Source organism: Peromyscus eremicus, chromosome 4 (genome assembly GCF_949786415.1).
Source record: "Peromyscus eremicus chromosome 4, PerEre_H2_v1, whole genome shotgun sequence".
NCBI lineage: Eukaryota > Metazoa > Chordata > Mammalia > Rodentia > Cricetidae > Peromyscus > Peromyscus eremicus.
Window position 1 is genome coordinate 33,798,710 of NC_081419.1, and position 22,490 is coordinate 33,821,199.

General features: G+C 35.8%; 1 protein-coding gene across 1 annotated transcript in view; it reads left to right on the forward strand.

Annotated features, from left to right (window-relative positions):
• Galnt13 (polypeptide N-acetylgalactosaminyltransferase 13) overlaps positions 1-22,490 on the forward strand; it is a 516,359-nt gene that overhangs the window by 263,573 nt on the left and 230,296 nt on the right. Inside the window, exons 3-5 of the mRNA XM_059258836.1 lie at positions 14,130-14,296; positions 14,703-14,910; positions 17,445-17,615. Of these exons, the coding sequence (XP_059114819.1) occupies positions 14,130-14,296; positions 14,703-14,910; positions 17,445-17,615 (546 nt within the window). The remainder of the gene's footprint in view (positions 1-14,129; positions 14,297-14,702; positions 14,911-17,444; positions 17,616-22,490) is intronic.

Consider the following 22,490-nt stretch of genomic DNA (forward strand, 5'->3'; position numbering starts at 1 on the left):
TTATTATTCCTATGAATCCAGTTAGTGCTGACCATATATATGTGTGTGGTATGATTCCATCCTCTGAGGAATGAGAAAACTGCTGTTATTAGGTCTCTGAAGCAAATAAACTCTGTCTCCCTCAGAGGTCATAAACTGCTAACAGCATTTTAGCTAAGGATAGAGCAGTAGATGCAATTCCTTTTAGTGGCTTGATCTAGTACAGGTCTTCTGCCACCAACCACAGTTGCTGTCACTTGCTGTGCATACCAGCCATGCCATGTCCAGAAAACAGCACTTCATGGCTCTACTCATCCACCAGCTTTTACATTCTTTCTTCACCCTTTTCCATGATGTTTCCTAAGCCTTCAATAAGGGGAAGATTGTTAGAGATGATCCCTCCACATTTGAGCACTCACAGTCACTTAGCCCTTTGACAAGTTATGAATCTGCACATTAGCTGCTACCTACTGCAAAAAGAGCTTCTTTGACCAAAATTGAGACCACCACAAGTTTATACTTATAAACAAAGATTAAGAAGATATGTTGACGGCGTGACCATCTAGCAAAAAAAAAAAAAAAAAATCCCGATGGTTTCTTCCTTAAGGTTCTTTTGACAACATTTAAAATATCAGACACGAACTCTTTCCTCTGAAGCAGGTCTCAAATACAGTTAGAAGGTTGTTAGTTTCCTCCACGATTGTCATACCATTATTGCACAAATGGATACAACTTCACTGATAGGTTAGTATTATATCATGTAGAGTCTAGTGTTGCTCAGGACTGCTGATGCCTTTTCTCCCAGAGCAGCTTGCATAACACCTTCCAGCACTATGGAAAGTAACCATTAGATAGAGTTCCTTGGTCAATTTTAAATTGATTTCTCAGTATTTTCAACCAAAGTGTGCTGTGTTCAGGAATCAGATCCATTTTTTATTATTAATGCTCAAATGCCTATGCTTTTTAATTTCCAGTGTAAATGTATTTTAATCCCATTATTCATGCATGACCACACTGCAACTATTTTAATCAGCATCTCTGTGACTGAAATTAATTCAGCAATTTGTTCAAAGTCCTAATAAGGTAATTCTTACATTGACTGACTAAGAATAAGGGTCATATACAAAATTCAAAGGAAGTGAATTTTAACTTCCTGACTGGTGCTATATATACTTATCATGTGACAATTCAGTATCTATATGAAATGTTTTCATGGCCAAGCTTGTGATTGCATTTGAGTGTCAGATTGCATGTACTTCCTTTAACAAGAAGACATCAGTCAATTTCTAGTGCAGCCTGGGGTTTTTTTTTTATTGTTTTTATTTAAATTTTTTTCATTTTACATACCAACCTCTGTTCTCCCTCCTTCCTCTTCTCCTGCTCTCCCCCATCTTTCCCTCGCCCCACTTCCATCTCCTCCTCATAGGAAGCAAGGCCTCCCTTGGGTAGTCAACACAGGCTGGCATACCAAGTTGGGGCAGGACCTAGCCCCTCCCCACTGCATCACTGCTGAGTAAGGCATCACACCACAGGGAATGGGCTCTAAAAAGCCAATTTGTGTACCTAGGTCTTGGTCCCATTGCCAGGGGACCCACAAACACATCAAACCATGAAACTGTCACCCATAGTCAGAGGGCCTAGTGCGTTCCCATTCAGGCTCCCCAGCTGTCAGTTCAGAGTCAGTGAGCAGGCAACCTGTCATTTTTATCATTAAAGTTAACTAGAGAAACACTGATTCCAAAAGAATACCAATTTTTAGCAATTTGATTTGAACAATTATAAAAAACAAACAATGTTGATTTATGAAATGTTGCTTAAACTGTCCTACCATTTATAAGAATCTCGTCAAGAGTTATTTTCCCCTATGCTAGTATGGAATCCAAGGCCTTATTAAAGAAGGCCTTATTATAAAAATGGCACCCCACTTCCTAAAAGAGAACTTTAAATGTTTTAGTCAAATGAAGTAGTCCTAGGTAAATGGCTATTTCTCATTTCATGTAAACATTCAAAATGCAGCATAATACTCAGCCTATTTTATTTAAATTAATTTTCCTATTTTTTCCTGATTAAAAATAGAATTAGCTAAATTTTTCTAGCTAGTATCATTTAAAACTTGATTAAACATGTAAGATATCATGAGGAATATACTATTATTCTTGTGATTATAACACAATAAGGTGATTTTTTGTTTTATAAATTTTACTTTACATTTTATTGAAAATAGCATTTTCTCTTCAAACAATATATCTTGATTACATTTCCCCTCCCTCTACTCCTCCCAGTTCTTCCAAAACCTCCCTTCTCATCTAATTGAACCCCTTTCTGCTTCTCAGAAAATAAACAGGCTTCTAAGGAGTAATAATAAAATATAATAAAATAAACTATAATAAAATAAGACAAAAATTAAAACATCAGAGTTGGGCAAACAAATAAACCTCAGGAAAGGAGCCCAAAAGAAGACACAAGAATCAGAGACTCACATTCTGGAATTCCATAAAAATACTGAGCTGAAAACTATGCTATATATCTAGAGGACCTGATGGAGAACCATGCAGACCCTTTGAATGCTGCTTCAGTCTCTGTAAGTTCATATGAGCTTTGATCATGTTGATTTAGAGGGCCTTGTTTTCTGGTTTCCTCCATCCCCTCTGGCTCTTAAACTCTTTCTGTCTCTTCTTCCACTGGGTTCCATGAATCATGAGGGGAGGGACTTGATAAAGACAAGGTCCCTTACTGTCTGCACAATGTCTGGCTGTGGGCCTCTGCATTTGCTCCCATCAACTGCAAAAAGGAGCTTCTGTGAAGACTGCTGAGAAAGGAATTGGTCTATGAGTATAGCAGAATGTCATTAGGAGTCATTTAATCCCAGCACTCAGGAGGTAGAGTCAGGTTGATCTCTGTGAGTTTGAGGCCAGCCTGGTCTACAGAGTGAGTTCCAGGACAGTCAAAGCTACACAGAGTAAACTTGTCTTGAAAAACCAACCAAAAACAAAAACAAAAAATAACCTCTGCCAGCTGAAATGACAAAATATCATTTTAAGTACTACTTCTGTGCTAAATATGAATTGTATTGTATTCATCTCCTTCCAGGTAAATATTTTTAAAGCATTATGATCCTGAAGTCAGCTGGTTTTAGAGTCTACTGTTAGTTATATCAGGGTGTGGTAGCTAGCTGTGGGTAGATATGCAAGGGTATATCTTAATCTTGTGAGCACAGCCATAGCTGCTCATAGAGTTATTGCTTCAAGTAAATTGCATGTGATGCATTCTTTGTATTACAGATGCAAACTTTAATTGTAATTCTTCATTTCCTTATAACTATTAGAGTACTTAATATTAGCAAAAAAGTCATCTATAGAAAAGGCAGCAACAAGCAGAAAAATTAAATTTCAGTTGATGAAGCAAAACATAGTTTTTGAGAAATGACTGTATTTCTGGTTTTTGGCTAATCATCAATTGAGAACTTTGTGTAGCCTTGCTTCTCGTATCAACCAGGGACTAACAGTGTTGCTATCTCCTAGGATCTCATTAGAAATGCAGAATTTTGGGCTCAGCCCAGTTCGACTAAAGCAGAAGCTGCATTTTAACAAGATCCCTACATAATTCGTTTGAGCCTTAATATTTAGAAAGCACTCCATATAAAGTCTATAAATAAAAGCACCAATGAAGCTACCTAGAGGTGAAAATTTTATTTCTGAGATATGAGCTCAGTGCTTGCTTCTAGTACACTAAATAACACAAGTTGAAACTGGGGAACTAATGATAAAAGAAGTGAAAGACATGTTAAAACAATACAAAATCATTGTGACTGATGCATAAATTAAAAATAATAATTTCATAGAAAGTGATGTCTAAGTGGATTTAAAAGCCTTTTCCTTTAAGTTCTATTGAACAATTGAATAGATTGTAAAAATTAAACCATTGTGTTGTAGTTCATTTGGTAATGTTACTTTTCTTCCCTTTAATAAACAAAGTCATGGTGCATTTTACTATAGCTGAATATTATGAGTATAAAATGCAAACACTAACACAATCTCTATGTGTTATTATCTGATCAAAAAACATGGGAATTACAACACTTAAAAAATAGATTCTCTCATACAGTAGTACACTCCAACCACAGTTACCCATTCACTTACGCCTTCTAGCTCCTATACATCTACTCTCTTCCCCCAGACATACTCTCCCTCCATTTCCTCCTCAGAAAGGAGCAAGTATCTAAGAGAGACAGCCAGACAGGACAAAATAAGATGCAAAGCCCTCATATCAAGGCTGAACAAGGCAACCCAACAGGAGAAAGAGTTTCAAGAACAGGCAAAAGAGTTCAGAGGTACAACAACTCCCCATTGTTAGGAGTCCCACTATAACACTAAGCTAACAGCCATAACATATACACAGGGGACCTGGTGCAGACCCGTGCAGGCCCCGTTCTTGCTGTTTCAGTCTCTTTGAGCCAATGTGAGCCCTGCTTAGTTGATTTGGTGGGCCATGGTCCTCTGGTGTCTTCCATCCCCTCTGATTTTTATAGTCTTTCCTTCCCCTCTTCCACAGGGTTCCCAGTCTCTAAGGAGAGGAACCCTTGATTTAGATTATCTCTGCATAATGTCTGGCTGTGGGTCTCTGCACTGCTCTCATCTGCTGCTGGAGGAAGTCTCTCTGATGACAACCGGACTAAGCACTGATCTATAAGTAAAGGAATATCATTAGGAGTCTTTTCACTGTATTTTTTTTTCTTTTTCTTGTGCCAATCATTTTTGATTCAATCTTAGGTCCTTGGATTTTCCAATCTCTGGTTCCTGGCCATCCGGGCAGTGTAATGCATGGGCTTTCTCTCTTGCCATGGGCCTCACATTAAATCAAACATCGGTTGGCTACTCCAACATGCTCTGAGCCACTGTTAATCCAGAACATTGTGTAGGTGGGGAAGATTATAAGTGGATGATTTTGTGGCTGAGTTGGCATCCAGGTTTGCCTTTCCATAGCCTTCAGAGTAACTTTTCACATCAAAGAGATTAGAATGTAGGGGTAAAGCCTCCAAGTCCACAGCAGCTGAACACTCAAAGAGCCACACTCCAAGAGCTGAGTAGAAGTTATCCTTAGCAGTGGAGTCCTGCTGTTAGTTTTCAGAAGGCAACCTTCTGTTTTAGCATCAGTCTGGAATCTCTACTGGACCTTTTCACCCAAAATCTCAAATGAATGTAACCTGGTTGCACAACTGGAAGCTTTGCCTGACTACAGAAGATGGCCAGTTCAGACTCCATGTCTTTCATTACTAGGAGTCCTCACTTATGGTGATATTTTAATTGTACTGAAATGTGATTTTATTTGTATGTTAATAAATAAAGTTGCCTGAGGGTCAGAGCTAATAGCAAGCTGAAACTGGGCGGTGGTGGTGCATGCCTTTAATCCCAGCTCTTGGGAGGCAGAGCTAGGTGGATCTCTGTGTGTTCAAGGATACAGCCAGCATGGAGACACATGCCTTTAATCTCAATACCAATCATAGAAGACCTGGAGGTCTGCACAGACAGGCAGTGACAAGGAGGTCATGTGGTTGGGTTTACAACCAATGAGAAGGCAGAATAAAAAGTCTATAAAAAGACAAACAGACAGGAAGTAGGTCTCTTGCTGAGGAAAATAGCAAAGACAGTGAAGGGTAAGGTTTTTAGCTCTTAGCTATGACCTCTTGGGCTTTCATCTTTGCATTGACTCTGTGTTTCTTATTTAATAAGACGGTTACATCTACACTCACTAGGGTCACCCTCATAGATTTCAGGAAGTTTACACTGCACTGTTTCTACACACACCCCTCAAATGATCCCCAATTCCCGATGCCTCTCACCATACTCCCTCCCTCCATGCCTCCCACCTGATTCCCTTCTACTCCCAATCCCACTTTCCCCAGTCCACCCTCAGAATCTATTCTGTTTCCCCTTCCCAGGGAGATTCATGCTTCTGTCCTATAGCCATCTTCTTTACCTAACCTCTCTGGGTCAGTGGATTGTAGCTTGATTATAATTTACTCAAAAGCTAATATACACTTATAACTGAATGCATACCACATTTGTCTTTCTGGGTCTGGGTTACCTTACTCAGCATGATTTATTTTTTCTAATTCCATCCATTTGTCTGTAGATTTCACAGTGTCATTTTTTTCAACCACTGAGATATAATACATTGTATATGAATCACAATTTCTTTAGCCATTCTTCAATTGAAGAGTATCTATGTTGTTTCCAGTATGTGGCTCTTATGAAAAAAGACGTAATGAACATAGTTGAGCAAGTGTCTATGTAGTAGGATGGTGTATCCTTTGGGTATATACCCAAGGGTGGTATATCTGAGTCTTGAGGTAGGTTGATTCTTGATTTAGTGAGGAACCACCATATTAATTTTCAAAGTGGCTGTACAAATTTACACTCCCACTAGCAATGGAGGAGTGTTCCCTTTGCTCCACATGCTCATCAGCCTGAGCTGTCACTTGTGTTATTGATCTTAGCCATTCTGACAGGTGTAAGATGAAATCTCAAAGTAGTTTTGATATGCATTTCCTTGATGTCTAAGGATGTTGAACATTCCTTTAAGTGTTTCTCAGCCATTTGAGATTCCTCTACTGAAAAATTCTCTGTTTAGTTCTATACCCATTTTATATTGTACATTTGTTTCTTTAATATCTAATTTCTTGAGTTCTTTTTGTATTTTGTATATTAGACTTCTATTGGATGTAGTTTGGTAAAAATATTTTCCCATTCTATAGGTTGCCTTTTTGTCCGATTGATGGTGCCCTTTGCCTTACAGAAGCTTTTTAAATTTTATGAGGTCCCATTTATTAACTATCAGTCTTAGTGCCTATACTATTACTGTTCTGTTAAGGAAGTTGTCTCCTATGCCAATGCGTTCAAGGCTCTTCTCTACTTTCTCTTTTACCAGGTTCAATCTATCTTGTTTTATGTTGAGAATTTTCATCTCCTTGGACTTGAGTTTTGTGCAGGGTGATAGATACAGATCTTTTTGTGTTTTTCTACATGCAAACATCCATTTTGACCAGCACCATTTGGTGAAGATCCTTTTTTTTTTTTCCAAGTGTGCATTTCTGGCTTCTTTATAAAAAAAAAAAATCAGATGTCCATATGTGTGTGAATTTATATCTGGATCTTCAGTTGGATTCCACTGATCAATGTGTCTGTTTTTAAGTCAACACCATGTGGCTTTTATTATTATAACTCTGTAGTACAACTTGAAATCAGGGATGGTGATACCTCCAGCAGTTCTTCTATTGTTCAGGATTGGTTTAGCTATCCTGAGTTTTCTGCTTTTCCATATGAAGCTGCGAATTGTTCTATCAATATCTTTAGAGAATTGGGTTGAAATTTTGATGGGGATTGTTTTTGGTGTGACAGTCATCTTTACCATGTTAATCCCACCAATTTATGAGCATGTGAGATCTTTCCATATTCTGATACCTTCTTCAATTTCTTACTTCAAAGATTTGAAGTTTTTAATCATACAAGTCTTTCACTTGACCGGTTAGAGTTACCCCAAGATATTTTCTATTATTTGCAGCTACTGCGAAGGGTGTTGTTTTGCTGATTTTGTCATCAGTCTTTTTGTCATTTGTATATAGCAGGGATACTGATGTTTTTGAGTAAATCTTGTATCCAGCAACTTTGTTCAATGTGTTTATCAGCTGTACTAGATTGATAGTAGAATTTTTAGGGTCATTTATGTATACTATCATGTCATTTGTAAATAATGATACTTTTGACTTCTTCCTTTCCAATTGTAAGCCCTTGATCTCCTTCAGTTGTCTTATTGCTCTAGCTAAAACTCAAGTACTATATTGAATAGCTATGGAGAAAGTGGACAACCTAGTCTTGCTCCTGATTTTAGTGGAATCGCTTTGAGTTTCTCTTCTTTTAATTTGATGCTGGCTATAGAAGTGCTGTAAATTACTTTTATTACATTTAGATATGTTCTTTGCATCCCTAATCTCTCCAAGACTTTTATCATGAAGGGGTGTTAGATTTTGTCAAAGGTTTTGTCAGCATCTAATGAGAGAATCATTTTTTTTTTCTTTCAGGTTGTTTATACGGTAGATACACTGACAGATGATTGTTTGTTGAACCATCCCTGCATCTCTGGGATGAAGCCTGTTTGATCATGGTGTATGACCTTTTAGATGTGTTCTTGGATTCAGTTTGCAAATATTTCATTTAGTGTTTTTGCATCAATGTTCATAAGGGAAATTGGTCTGTAATTCTCTTTGTTTAGTCTTTATGTGGTTTGGGTATCAGTATAACTGTGAACTCATAGAATGAATTGGGTAATTTTCCTTCTGTTTCTATTTTGCGGAATAATTTGAGTATTGATGTTAACTCTTCTTTGAAAGTCTTGTAAGAATTCTGTGCTAAAACCTTCTGTTCCTGGACTTTTATTTTTATTTTTTTTTTTGTTGTTGTTGTTGTTGGGGGAGACTTTTAATGACTGCTTCTATCTCACAAGGGGTTATTAATCTATTTAAGTTGTGTATCTGATCTTGTTTTAACTTTGGTACGCGGTACCTCTCAAGAAAATTATCCATTTCTCTTAGATTTTCCAATTTGGTGTATAAATTTTTAAAGCATGTCCTTATGATTTTTTGGATTTCCTCACGCTGTTATGTCCTCCTGATTTTTCTGATTTAATTAATTTGTATATTCTCTGTCTTTTAGTTAGTTTGGATAAGATTTTTTTTCTATTTTGTTGATTTTTCTCATTGAACCAACTCTCTTTTTCATCGGTTCTTTGTATTGTTATCTTTGTTTCTGTTTTATTGATTTCAGTCCTAAATATGATAATTTCTTAGCATCTATGCCTCTTGGATGTGCTTAACTCTTTTTGTTCTAGAGTATTTTGTTGTGCTGTTAGGTTACTAGTATTAGATCTCTCCATTTTTTATGTCAGTGCCTAGTTTCCTGAACTTTCCTTGTAGTGTTGCTTTTCATTGTTTATTGTAAGTTTGTATATGTTGTGCATTCACTTTCATTAAATTCTAGAGTCTTTAATTTCCTTTTTTTTTCTATTCTGTTGTGACTCATTTTTCATTTGCTAGAGAGTTGTTCAGTTTTCATGAGTTTGTAAGATTTCTTACATGTTGCTGATTGATATCCAACTTTAATTAATGGTGGCATAATAGGATGCATGGTGTTCTTTTAATTTATTGAGACTTGCTTTGTGTTAGAGTATGTGGTCAAATTTGGAGATGCTGGGATTAAGGTATATCCTTTTGTGTTTTGGTAGAATGTTCTATAATTAACTGTTAGGTTCATTTATTTTATAACATTAGTTAACTCCAACATTTCTCTATTTACTTTTTGTGTGAGACATCTATTCATTGGTGAGAGTAGGGTATTGAAGTCTCCCACTAATAGTAGTATGTTAGGGCTAATGTGTGATTTATGCTTTAGCAGTATTTCTTTACAAAGGTGCGTGCCCTTGCCTTTGGGGGCATAGATGTTAAGAATTGAAATGTCATCTTCTTGGATCAGTATGTAGTGTCCTTTATCTCTTTTGATTTATTTTGGTTTGAAGTCTATTTTGTTAGATATTAAAATAGTTACAACAGCTTGCTTCTTAGGTCAATTTGCTTGGGATATCTTTTTTCAATTCTTTACACTGAAGTAATATCTATCCTTGATGTCAAGGTGTGTTTCTTGTATGCAGCAGAGGGATGGGTCCTGTTTTCATATCCATTCTGTTAATCTGTGTTTCTTCATGGGAAATTGAGGCCACTGATATTGAAAGGTATCAATGGACAATGATTGTTAATTCCTGTTACTTTGTTGTTGTTGATTGTGTTTGTGTTGATGGTGATGGTTTGTGTGTGTGTGTGTGTGTGTGTGTGTGTGTGTGCCCATGTGCACATGCTTCTCTTCTTTTCCTTTTGCTGATGTATGATTATTTATTTCATGTTTGTAGTTAACCTCCTTGGTTTGGGTTTTTCCTTCTAGAAACTTTTGTAGGGCTGAATATGTAGATATTCTTTAAATTTGACTTTATTGTGGAATATCTTATTTTCCCCATCTTTTGTGAGTGAAAGTTTTGCTAAATGTGGTAATCTGAGCTGGCATCTGTGGTCTCTTAGAGTGTGCAGCACATCTGTCCAGGCCCTTCCGTCTTTTAGAGTCTCCATTGAGAAGTAGGGTTTAGTTCTGATAGGTCTGCCTTTATAAGTTATTTGGACTTTTTCTCCTACAGCGTTTAATATCCTTTCATTATTTTGTATGTTTAATGTTTTGATTATTATGTGGTGAGGGGACTTTCTTTTCATTTCTAGTCTAGTTGGTGTTCTGTGTGCTTCTTGAACCTTTATAGGCATGTCCTTTTTTAGGGTAGGAAAATTTCTTATATGATTTTGTTGAAAATGTTTTCTGTGCCTTTGAGCTGGTATTCTTTTGCTTCCTTTATTCCTATTATTCTTAGGTTTGGTATTTTCATAGTGTCCCAGATTTCCTGAATGTTTTGTGTCAGAAAGTTTTTAGATTAACATTTTCTTTGATCAATACATCCATTTATTGTATTATATTTTCAATGCCTGAGATTCTGTCTTCCATCTCTTTTATTCTGTTGGTGAATCTTGCCCCTGGTGTTTCTGTTTGCATTCCTAAAATTTTCATTTCCAGAATTCCTTCAGGTTTTATTTCTATTACTTTTATTTTCATCTTTCAGGTCTTGAACAATTTTATTTGTTTCCTTCAGTAATTTTATTTGTTTGTTTGTTTTCTTGGCTTTTTTTAAAGGAAGTTATTCATTTCCTCCAATTGTGTGTTTGTGTTTTTCTGAGTTTCTTTAAGGGTTTTATACATTTCATCTTCAAGAATCACTGTCTTCTTCAAATAAGTTGTTTTAGGTTTTTGTTCTAATGTTCCAGCTATGTGGGAATATTCAGGGCCTACTGTGGTAAGATAGCTGGTCTCTTGATGGTGACATAGTGCCATAGTTGTTATTGATTGTGTTTTTATGCTGGAGTCTAGGTATCTGTGTTTGGGGTGATTATAGATCTAGGTGCTGATTTCTGGGTTTGTCTCAGTAGGGTCATATTTTTGTTCCTTGGTTTCTGTTTCCTCTCTGGAATTTCAGAGGCTGTGTTGGCTGAGTGTTACCTATTTTACTGGCCTACTCAGTTGGTGTATTCATGGAGGTGGAAGGTGGGGGTTAGGGGAATGCTTGCTGATGCTGAAGGCTAGAGTAGAGAAGGGCAGTGGAAATGGTCTATAGCATCCAGAGGAGGCATGCACAGGGTGGAGGGGAAGCTGCAGCTCATGTCCTCTTGCAGTGCTAGGGATAACTCTGAGAATTGGGTCTGGGGTAACAGACAGTAGGGAAGGTCCTTGAGCAAGCTCTCTGGTCTTCTGGCAGTTATTGCCTGTGGTTGAGCAGTGGAATCACAACTCTTATGGATACCAATCTGTGTATTTGGGATAACTGGATAAACTCACATAAAAATGTTTAATTTCTATAAATTAACAATTTACAAAACAAAAAGACAAAATAAAAGAAAGCAAAACCAATCTTTTCTGTTGAATGACCCCTGTCCTCTGCTGTAGTTTTTTGAGTATTCTTGCCAAATAAAAACTATATAGATTTAAGGTATACAACTTGATGTTTTGGTATACATAAACATTCTAAAATTGTTGCCACATTCAAGCAAATTAAATATTTATATCATGTAGTTATGGTTTTTGTTGGTGTTAAGAACTTGAAATCAAACACCTTATATAACATCAAGCATGGAGATCTGCTTTGTAATGTGTGATCACCATCTTTCAACAGATCATGGTAACACTCACTGCCATATCTAAAGTACTCATAACCCATGGTTAGCTAATGTTCTTCTAGAGTGAAGTGAAAGAACTGATAAACATTTTAGCTACATTTTGTTTTGTTCCAGTTTGAATGAGACAGTGGAGATTCTCCATTAATATGGTATCTGCATTAAGATTAGGTTGGTTCATTGTGTAAACCATAGATATAATAAATATAGAATTAACATTAGTGATTGTTTTTCAACCACAAAATGAAGTTAATGAAAGTCGTTTAAAGTTAAAAAAGGAAGCATATGTCTCTTTTAAGTTTTGCTATTTTTGTTATTGTAGTTTGAGACAGGATTTTGCTATGCAGACCAGGATGGCCTGTATGTTACTGTGTAGTTAGCCCAGGATATCCTCCAACTCAGGGCAATCTTCTTGCTTGTGCCTCATAGATACCACAATAATAGGCACAGTCTATCATTCTCAGCTGATTTTATTTATTAAGATTTCTGTGTGTTAATCCATATTTTCTGAGTTGTATTTAAAATTGCAAACAGGAAACCCTGATTTAAAACACATCACTTAAACAAACAAACAAACAAACAAACAACAACAAAACCCCACCAACACTGGGTAGTATTCATTGATTGTGAGTCTTGGTTTAAGCCAGTAGCAGTTGGACTCTCTTCACATTGTTTGCGTAAATTTACTTTAGTTATAGTAACGATTATGCTGTCATATTTTTGCTTGGCATGCTAAATGTGATGGGAGGATTTGATGAGGCAGAGAGTAAAGGGTTGAAGAAAATGGTGGGACAAACCCTTCTCACTTACTGAGACGGCTTTCTTAGTTTATTTAGTGATGAACTGCCTGGAGATAGCAGTGAAAAGATGCTGAAGGACAAGGGTGCTGTTTGAACATTTCCACCGAGTGGAAAGAGCAATGAATCCATTACTTCTTTTTTTCTTATATGCGTAGTAACTTTTGTAATGTAGAGCTTAGTGGATGTTTATTTTCAAATATACCCATGATAAAAATGTTAGACAAGATGTATACGGATATTCTGACCTGACTACATTTTAGAAGATTTTGCTTATTAGGTGACACTTTAGATTGTTTGAAATGAGGAAGGTCTCAACAGGCATGCTCAGTTTGATTTTATTTTGTAATTCCACCTCCTACATTTCATTGAAAATTTTTTATTTCATCATGAAAAAACAACTAAATCTAACAATGCTGCATTGTGTAATACATCATCATGAATGGCAGGAGATACATGGTTCATTTTATTTCATGGAACTGTTTTGATTTTCTACCTCTTTAGAATATTTTACATTAAAAATAGCTTAGGGTGAATAAACTCCTACTCCTGCTCCAGAAGTCCAAGACACTTTTCATAGTCCATAGTCAAAAGGGTTTAAAATACACAACACAAATAGCTACAGGCTGAAAAGTTGAAATGACCATCTGTTCTGTTTATGGACACCTACTTACAAAATTTCACAAATTGTTTATCAATCACACATTTTTCAATTGGTGACCTGTGGAGTAAGATCTCAGCACAACTGAATTTGTAAGCACATTTAAAAATTTTTTTAAAACAGAAAATTGTAAAATTAATGATAATTTTCATTCAGCTGCTTACTGAGCCATCCGCTTCTGGGGCCAACAGCAAAGTAAGACTTCAGGCTCCATCCTAGACTTAGGAAATTAGATCTGTGTTTTAACAAACCCTTTGGAGATGTTTGTACACAGTAAAGTTTAGGAAGTACTGGTAACCAATTTTTTTTTTCATTTACGTCTAGAGTATCAAGAAATTGTAGGAGCCATAGTACTACCCATCCCCTGAAAGTAGGAATAATTTAGTACATCCTCAAGTGAAAAGCTTATGTATTAGAATTTCCAAAGAGAAAAATAATCTCAGCCTTACATGCTTTGAACTGTACCTACTGTTGTCTATTTATACTCGTACAGCTTTTATAGCGATGGTTCTTTTTTGGTAAAACAAAGAATAAAAATTGTTTCTAATGGCTGAATTTGTCTGCCTCTATTGTATTTGGTGCTCTTAATTTTTTGACAGTTTAAGAATATTATTTTAGTTTTCTTAGAATTATGGAAATCATGCTGTTTTGTTCCCTGTAGGAGTTAAAATAAAATATTGGTAATTATGCATATTTAACTTTCAAAAGGCCAAGTGATTACTCACAGCACTTCTAAAAAGGAAAATTATTCCAGATATTCATAAATCAGCTCCTTGGTAAAGGACTTTGAAGTCTGAAGTTGCATTGTGATGAATATTCCTACTGAGGAAGATCAGGATGAAACATGACTTTATTACCATCACTCTTCTTTGCTCTTTCCCAGATGCAAGACGAAAGTCTACCCTGATGAACTGCCAAACACAAGTGTAGTCATTGTGTTCCATAATGAAGCTTGGAGCACTCTACTTAGAACTGTCTATAGTGTTATAAATCGCTCTCCACACTACCTGCTCTCTGAGGTCATCCTGGTCGATGATGCCAGTGAAAGAGGTATAAACTATGCTTCCATGCCTGTAATTTGGAACCCTTTTTATTATCAGAAGGTAGTGGGCAATGATCTATGTTCTGCTTTATAATCAACCACCTATAAAATCGATACATACCATATAGTCACATATGCATTTCATATATAGTATATATTGTTGATGCACATTCAACTCTGAGAACAATTAAATACTTTCAGTTTATTTTTATATCCCATTTGGCACTAACTATCCTTAGAAATCAGTCAAAATGATTTTTTAAAATGCTTTATTGCTTCCTAACTAGTTAATACTGAGAATATATATGACTTGATATGTAACATTAATTAACTGATGAGATCTCTACTAGTTACCCCAATTTTGTTCTAAAACAACTCCAAATCTTCCTCATCCATTCTTGTTCCACGTTACAGATTTTCTCAAGTTGACATTAGAGAACTACGTGAAAACTTTAGAAGTGCCAGTAAAAATTATCAGGATGGAAGAGCGCTCTGGGTTAATACGTGCCCGTCTCCGCGGAGCAGCTGCTTCAAAAGGACAGGTCATAACTTTTCTGGACGCACACTGTGAGTGCACCTTAGGATGGCTGGAGCCCTTGCTGGCGAGAATAAAGGAAGACAGGTAGGGAGCCTCGTGTTAAGTCTGCAAGGCTTACACCTGGACCTTCCAGGGCAGCTCCAGCTGTCCATCACAATGCCTCGTCCAAGGTTCTATTTTCAGAAGGTTTATTTCACATGCTTTGAAAAAAGCAGCTTTTCTCATTTTTAAGTTGAAAATCGGACTGATTCATGTTGAGCATGGGTAATTGATTAAGAAATAATCAAATGATTCAATGAAAAATGTTTTGAGCATTTGTAGGTGAAGTAAATCAATCTAGTCTGGCAGCATATGTTGTAGGCAATTTTCAAAGCACCTTTGGTACTCCCAACTCCCCTGTACAGGGACTGCAGATGTTCTTACCAACTTGCTTATGTTACTGGCAGTTCAGTGAATACTCTAGTTCTTCTCACTCCCTCAGCACTGATCTCTTCACTCTTCCCGTGCATTCTGACTCTGACTCCCGAGGGGTCGCAATCTAGTTCAACCTCACCTGGAAGAAAACTCTCTCTCTCTTCTCTTCTCTTCTTCTCTCTCTCTCTCTCTCTCTCTCTCTCTCTCTCTCTCTCTCTCTCTCTCTCTCTCTCTCTCTCTCCTTCCTTCCTGAAATAATGCCACTATTAAAAACACAAATAGAGCAAAGTATAATTATTTAAACAATATTCTTTCTCTACCTGTCAATTTTAAAATTTGAAAAACTGAACTTTGCAGAAGTGAAGAACCTTCACACATACCTGCAGTTCTTCCTAATGATGATGACATTTTGTAGCTATTCATAAACATGCATGATAAATTAGTGTAATTCTTAGTACCTAATGAAGATAACAAACATTGAATGCTATGTATTATGATAAATCATTGTAGAGCACATCACTTGCATAGCCATTTCATGTGCAGTAGAAGATCCAGAATTTAAAATTTTAATTAGTTGTTCCAGACAACGACCGCTTAAAGTAAGCTAGTTCAGCCACATCACACAAATGGCAGAAGCTGGTGCTTTCCATGAAGACAGATGGAGGCTGTCAGCAAAATGAACCACAGCAGGTCAAGAAAGCAGTGGGAACTTCTTAATCAAGGGAGTACAGTACACAGCTACTAACATTTTATGTGTTGGCCTGTGACCACAGAACAGTGAAACTAACAAAGCAAAATGAACTTAGAATACCTTCAATATAAATTCTGGCAACATTTTATACATTATGCTGTTCTTTTCAACATGCATTTCATATTCAACTTAATAAGTTGTTAATATAATGTTTCATTATAGCCATGCATAAGCCATCTATTTTTATTCTAACAATTCATTTGCATCATATTTGTATATAATGAGTCTTTTTCCTGGTCATAAATTTTTACATTGCCATAAGAAGACAGTAAAATATGCTTGAGATTATTAGATCTGATTTCTTCCCCTTCAAAGTTAAGTTATTAAATCCAGTAAAGAAAGAGATGTCATGATTTGGTTGTGTCTAGATTCACCAAGAAGCTTTCCTAAGGGTAGATGAAGCTTATTGACTTCAGAGAACTTCAGGCCATGCCCAATTGTGTGGCATATACAACCCACATGACAATGAGTGGCAGTAATATTGCACTTACCAAATAAAATGTAATTGAAGTCTTGTTTGGCTTGCTACACCTATGCATACAATCACTCTGTTCTTCAGAATTAGCTACAATCAATGCCACCTTGAGTCAACTTGAACATTTTCTTGTGGAGATGATTGACATTTGGTCCCATAGCAAACCACTAAAGCCACAAAAAAAAAAAACAAAGAATGAAAGAAGCCACAACACAGACAAAACAATATACCCAATAAAATAACCAAGTGAAACATTCTTACCCTAAATAGACTCACAAGCCCCTGAAACATCTTAACTATAGGAAACTAGGGTGGAACAAAAAGACAAGAGTTACTGTCTTTATTTTAACAAAGCACCTGGACTGAGACAATAATAGACTCTTAGTTCCCTGACAGCTTGCTGATGAAGTTGTCAGGGCCCTGGTATCCTTCACAGAAACTGTTTCCTGTAAAATCACCTATAGAACATGATTTTAATTGATACTGTTTGTTTTTTTCCTAAAAGGAGATTTCTCTGTGGCAAGTTTCCCTGTGCTCTTTAAACTAACTTAATCTATTTGAAATGCAAACCTCCAGATCTAATATTCTCTCATATATTTTCCATCTCTCTATGCTATTGCTTTTTAGTGGGTTATAGCTAAAATGATGCATAATATCAGAGCAACTTGACTAATCATGCTGTGGGTGGAAGTTTATGAGAAACAGACCATGTTCATCCTGCTGAATTTGTAGTTAGAATGCATTTTAAAGTCAGCTTGAAGGTCAATTAGAATATTTGATTAGATTTCATATCACAACATTAAGGTAAAGGTGAGGAAGAAAGATAATGACAGAGGAAATGGTTCTGCAAAGAAAGGGGATAAAATAAAAAACAGTGTAGTCATAAAAAATTAAATGTTATCATATCATCTATAATCAACTTGAAGAATTGAATGTAAATTATCATTTATATATGAATTGGGTTTTGTTTTTCTACAGGAAAACAGTTGTGTGCCCTATCATTGATGTTATTAGCGATGATACCTTTGAATACATGGCTGGGTCAGACATGACTTATGGTGGTTTTAACTGGAAGCTAAATTTCCGATGGTATCCTGTTCCTCAAAGAGAAATGGATAGGAGAAAAGGAGACAGAACACTACCTGTCAGGTGTGTAGAGCATTATTTCCCAACTAGTCATATTTTTATTCTTCCTTTAACCAAAGGACATTATAAATCTATTCTCAATTTTAAAGATCCTTAGAAATATTTATTATTGATGTACATTTTTACCTTTTACTCAATCATGTAGGAATCAATGGCAATACTGAATGTGGTTAAAATTATCATGGGCAAACTTGTGTATTGATATAAATGCCAGGTATCTTTGGATGCCTTAGGGTTGTGATTATAGGTATGTATATGTACATATATATATGTACACATATATGTGTGTGTATGTGTATGTATACATATATAGCATACACACACACACACACATATATATATATATATATATATATATATGTATGTATGTATGTGTATAGAGTATCAACTGCCAGAAAACCAAGAGTCTACCATTTTCTCAATCCAGGTGTTTTGTTAAAATAAATACAAAAACTCTTGTCTTTGTGTCCTACCCTAGTTTCCTATAGTAAAAGAATCATATATGTGTGTATAAAATATAATTCTTTATGATTTCTGAATGCCTTGATATTTCAAGTAAATATGAAATGTATATATTATAATGGATTTGTTCTCAAACATGGAATGACCAAAATGTTTTGGTAAGTATTCTAAATTTACCATTCTTAAAAAGCTATCTTCCTTTAGCAATCATAGAAATAGTCATTTGAAAAGTTTTTGTGAACTAACAGATACCGATTTTTTTTTTCAAAACTAAATGACTCATTGATTTGAGTTGTTTATCAGTGAAATGCACCTTACTCTTATTTCTGAAGCAGAGATCTATAGCTGGAGTTTTCTCCAGTCCTGCCTGGCCCACAGTCAGGACAAATCTCTCTCACCTGCCAGTCCCACAGCTGCTCAGACCCAACCAAGTAAACACACAGAGACTTATATTGCTTACAAATTGTGTGGCCATAGCAGGCTTCTTGTTGTCTAGTTCTTCTATCTTAAATTAACCCATATCTATTAGTCTATAAGTTGCCATGCAGCTCATGGCTTTCCAGTACCTTACATGTTGGTACTCATGGTGGCGGCTGGCAGCGTCTCTCTGCCTCAGCTTTCCTGTTCCCAGAATTCTCCTCTCTCCTTGTTCTGCCTATACTTCCTGCCTGGCTACTGGCCAATCAGTGTTTTATTTATTAACCAATCAAAGCAACACATTTAACATACAGAACAGACCCATCATCATTTTCTACAAAATTACTTATTTAAATAACACTAAAATATCTCTATCCTCTTGTAGGTCTCTTGCCTGCATCCAAAAATTAATAGTCTAAAAAGTATTTAGAGAAGTATTTTACTAGACTATCTCTTTAAAGATGAGTTTAGCAAATCACCTTTCTCTTGAAAAAAAATTGGAAAATATTGTAATCTTCATAAACAACATCCATATAAGGCCTAGTCTATAGATGGCCTGTGTGATGTGTGTAAGGTTACTTTATAGTTATCTAATGCATTAAAATAAAATACTGGATGGTAAAAGAGACAACTCTAATTATATGGTACTGAAAATTTAAAAAGTAAATATTATTAACATTTTTAGGAAAAATACTACTGCAGTGAGGAAAAAATTAAGTGTGGCCACTGATATTTGCATAAGGCCTGTCAGTGTTTAGAGTAGATAATCTGGCAATTCTTAAGTGTTTTATAATCTTCACATCTACCCATCCTTGTTCCTTGCATTAACAGGCTGAGAAAATATAGTAACTCTGATTTATTAACAATCCTCTTGTCCCGGGTTCTAGTTTTATTTAACTTAGGAATTTTTGAGTTTTTGTCCCAAGTAAAAACCACTGAAACACTTCATAAACACACTTAAATATTGTTAATGAATGAATTATTCAATTGAAAATGAAGTGTGTATAAATATGTGTTTTATTAAACTTACTGAAAATTCATTTGTGAAGGCATAGTTTATTTAATTTCATTGTTGCAATTGGAAAGGTAAAGTTAAGGTAGCCAACACTCCTAGTGACAATTAACTGATCTCCTTCATAAAAGAAAGAAAAGTGACTTAGGAAGCAGCCACTATGCTCACCTTTTGCTAACTAAAATAAAAAGACGAGTCGTCTAACCCACTACATTTTAGCCACACTTTGTGTGGTTTTGCTGAAATAGTACGAGAACCAATCAAATTTCTTACTTTTATTTATTTTCCTTCCTGACTGAACATGATTTCATTTTCTAAAATAATGAAAGAGGAAGAGCGAAACCTCAGTGTCTGCTGAAGTTTGAAGATTCTTTTGGCAAAAGGTTAATTAATTCATGGGCACTGTTGTATCAGCAGGCAGGTAATTTTCATCAGCAGAGCTGTGGTGTGAACTTTGTATTTTTAATCTATTATGCACAGATGTGATCATTTTTCTCACACTCATGCAAACAAATAAATCATTCTATGCATGGAAGATAGATTTTCCTCCACTTGATTAACAGAACTCTGAACAGCTCAAGTGATCAAAGTGAAGTTGAGGTTTTAGTAGAATGCTTAACTTAAAGTATCTCTTATGACAAAACTTTGTAGTCACTGTAATTGGCTACATCATTCAGAAATACAAGTATGCAACTGCAATCACTGTGCACCAACTTGAACTTGTGACCTAAGCTCAGTCATGTTTAAAGTGAAATGTATACTGACAATACTACACCACACTCTATTATTCTGACAGTACTATACTTTGGCTCTAGTATTTTCAGTTGTAAAAAGAAAGGGGTATATAAAAGGGAGTTTGGGAGTACTTAGTTTTCTCTAATCAGTAAAGTTCTTTGATAGCATTTAGCATGTCAGTTGTCTGTACAATGCAGTAACCAGATTCGTAAGCAAGAGACCATGATCTAGCAACTTGTGTGCCAAAGACTGTTCTTTAAATGAGTTTTGTTTGCTTAGTTTTAGTGGTTCACACTTGCAGAAAATCACCAACATTGAAATGAGATATCTAAAACAAATTTTGGAAATTGTGATTATTGAAAACTCTTAGTGCAAAATCCCAGCCTTTCTTCTTGTCTGCACCCAAGAACCACCAATATACAAGAGACACAAGAACCACCCTTGTAACTCCTATGGTTGTGTCTCTGACTCTAAGCCTGAGGGTCAGTTGTCATTTATTATCTCTCTTGATCTTGGAGAAATAGAGTTTAGCACCTCTGTCTCAAACACAGGTGGAAGAAATATGTTTAATGCCACTAATTTACGCAATCAGCTATAGTGATGATCTTTTAAGTTTGTGGCATTCAATAAACATACTGAGCACATTAGTCAGTATGACTATTGTTAGTCATACAATACCCAATGAAATAGATGACACCTAGCAAAATTGCTTCTTAATGAAGATAGCCCTGTCAGTTTGGGGACTACCTTATTTCTATTTTTGTTTTGGTGATAAAATAGCTTGACAAAGGCAACTTAAAATAGGCAGGGTTTATTTCATCTCACAGTTCCAAGTTACAGTCCATCATATTAGATAAGACAAAGAATCAGAAAATGAAGCAGCTAATCACACCACATTTGCAGGAAAGAGAAGCAAGAAAGGAATGCATGCATGTTCCCAGACAGATTTCTCTGCCCTCATAAAGTCCAGGGTCCTGAACTCAGGAATGGTGCTGCTGCACAAGTTGAGGCTGGGTCTTCCCACATCATTTGAGACAGTTCAGATAATTCCCCCCAAGACATGCTCCAAGGACAGACTGATCTTCACAGCCTCTCACCCAAACTCTCTGCCCAGTGATTCTAGACAGTGTCTAGTTGACAATTAAAACTAACAGTCACTGGGATATATTTATCACTTTCTTTCTGGCACATGAAATTTCAGGAGATTTGATTTAGATAGTGAGATCAGTATGGTTCTGTGTAGAAATGCACTTCATGCACCTTGCTGGTCACAACGCTCGATCCTGCACATACAAACACTCACAGCAATCTCTGCTGTAGAGCATTTTACTCTTCAATACTTTATGTATTCTAGATGAAGCAAGAGGTCAGAACATGCAGATTGAATGTGGGTGTATAGGAGTTAGCTATGTTAATGCTACGGCAGTGTATATTTCTGAGAAAAAACTGTGACTAAATCCTACTGGTTGCATTCATATTTTAATTATGCTCTGAATTTGACACTCCATAAATAGTTATAAAGAGACTTGTTTCCACTTTAATTTCTCACTGATTAAAATATATTTCTTTATAGGAGACCTCCTGGTTATTTCTCATCTATTAAATTGCACTCACCACATCTTAACTTCCATTTAGTTGCTATTAATATTCTTAATATTATTTCTTTCATTCTTCTATCCACTACCCTGTTAAGTGTATCCTGAGAGTAAATAAATAACTTTAGATATTTGTTTAATTCTTGCTATCATGATGAATCACACACCTACATTTCATTATTGGCTTTTATTCAGGACGTATTTTACTTACTTTTATGTCCTTTATTATTAACATTTATCTGATACACAATTACCCTTTATTTAATTAGAATTAAGTGTGTCTAAATTATAGTAAATAAAGTTGATAACATGATTAGTAATACCTTTGATTACAACTGCCATGCCCTCATATAAAATTCTCTCAAGTGCTCTCTTTATAGTATTCCAGTGTGCTCCCAGAGGAGCAATGTAGAAGCTGCCTTGGGGGAGAAATCTGGTACATTTTTAATGATTAAAATGAAAATTATTCTTTCATGCTTGCTTAAGTCATGTAAGGAATTAAAGTGACACAAACTATTAAATGAGAAATACCCTTGACAGAAGTAAGCTGTATTGAAAATGTATTCCTGATAATGGGACAGGTTAGCATTGCATAGTCAGTGTGACTAGTGTCTAAATGCATAAGAAGCCATAAGACTAATGGACTCCACCTCCATC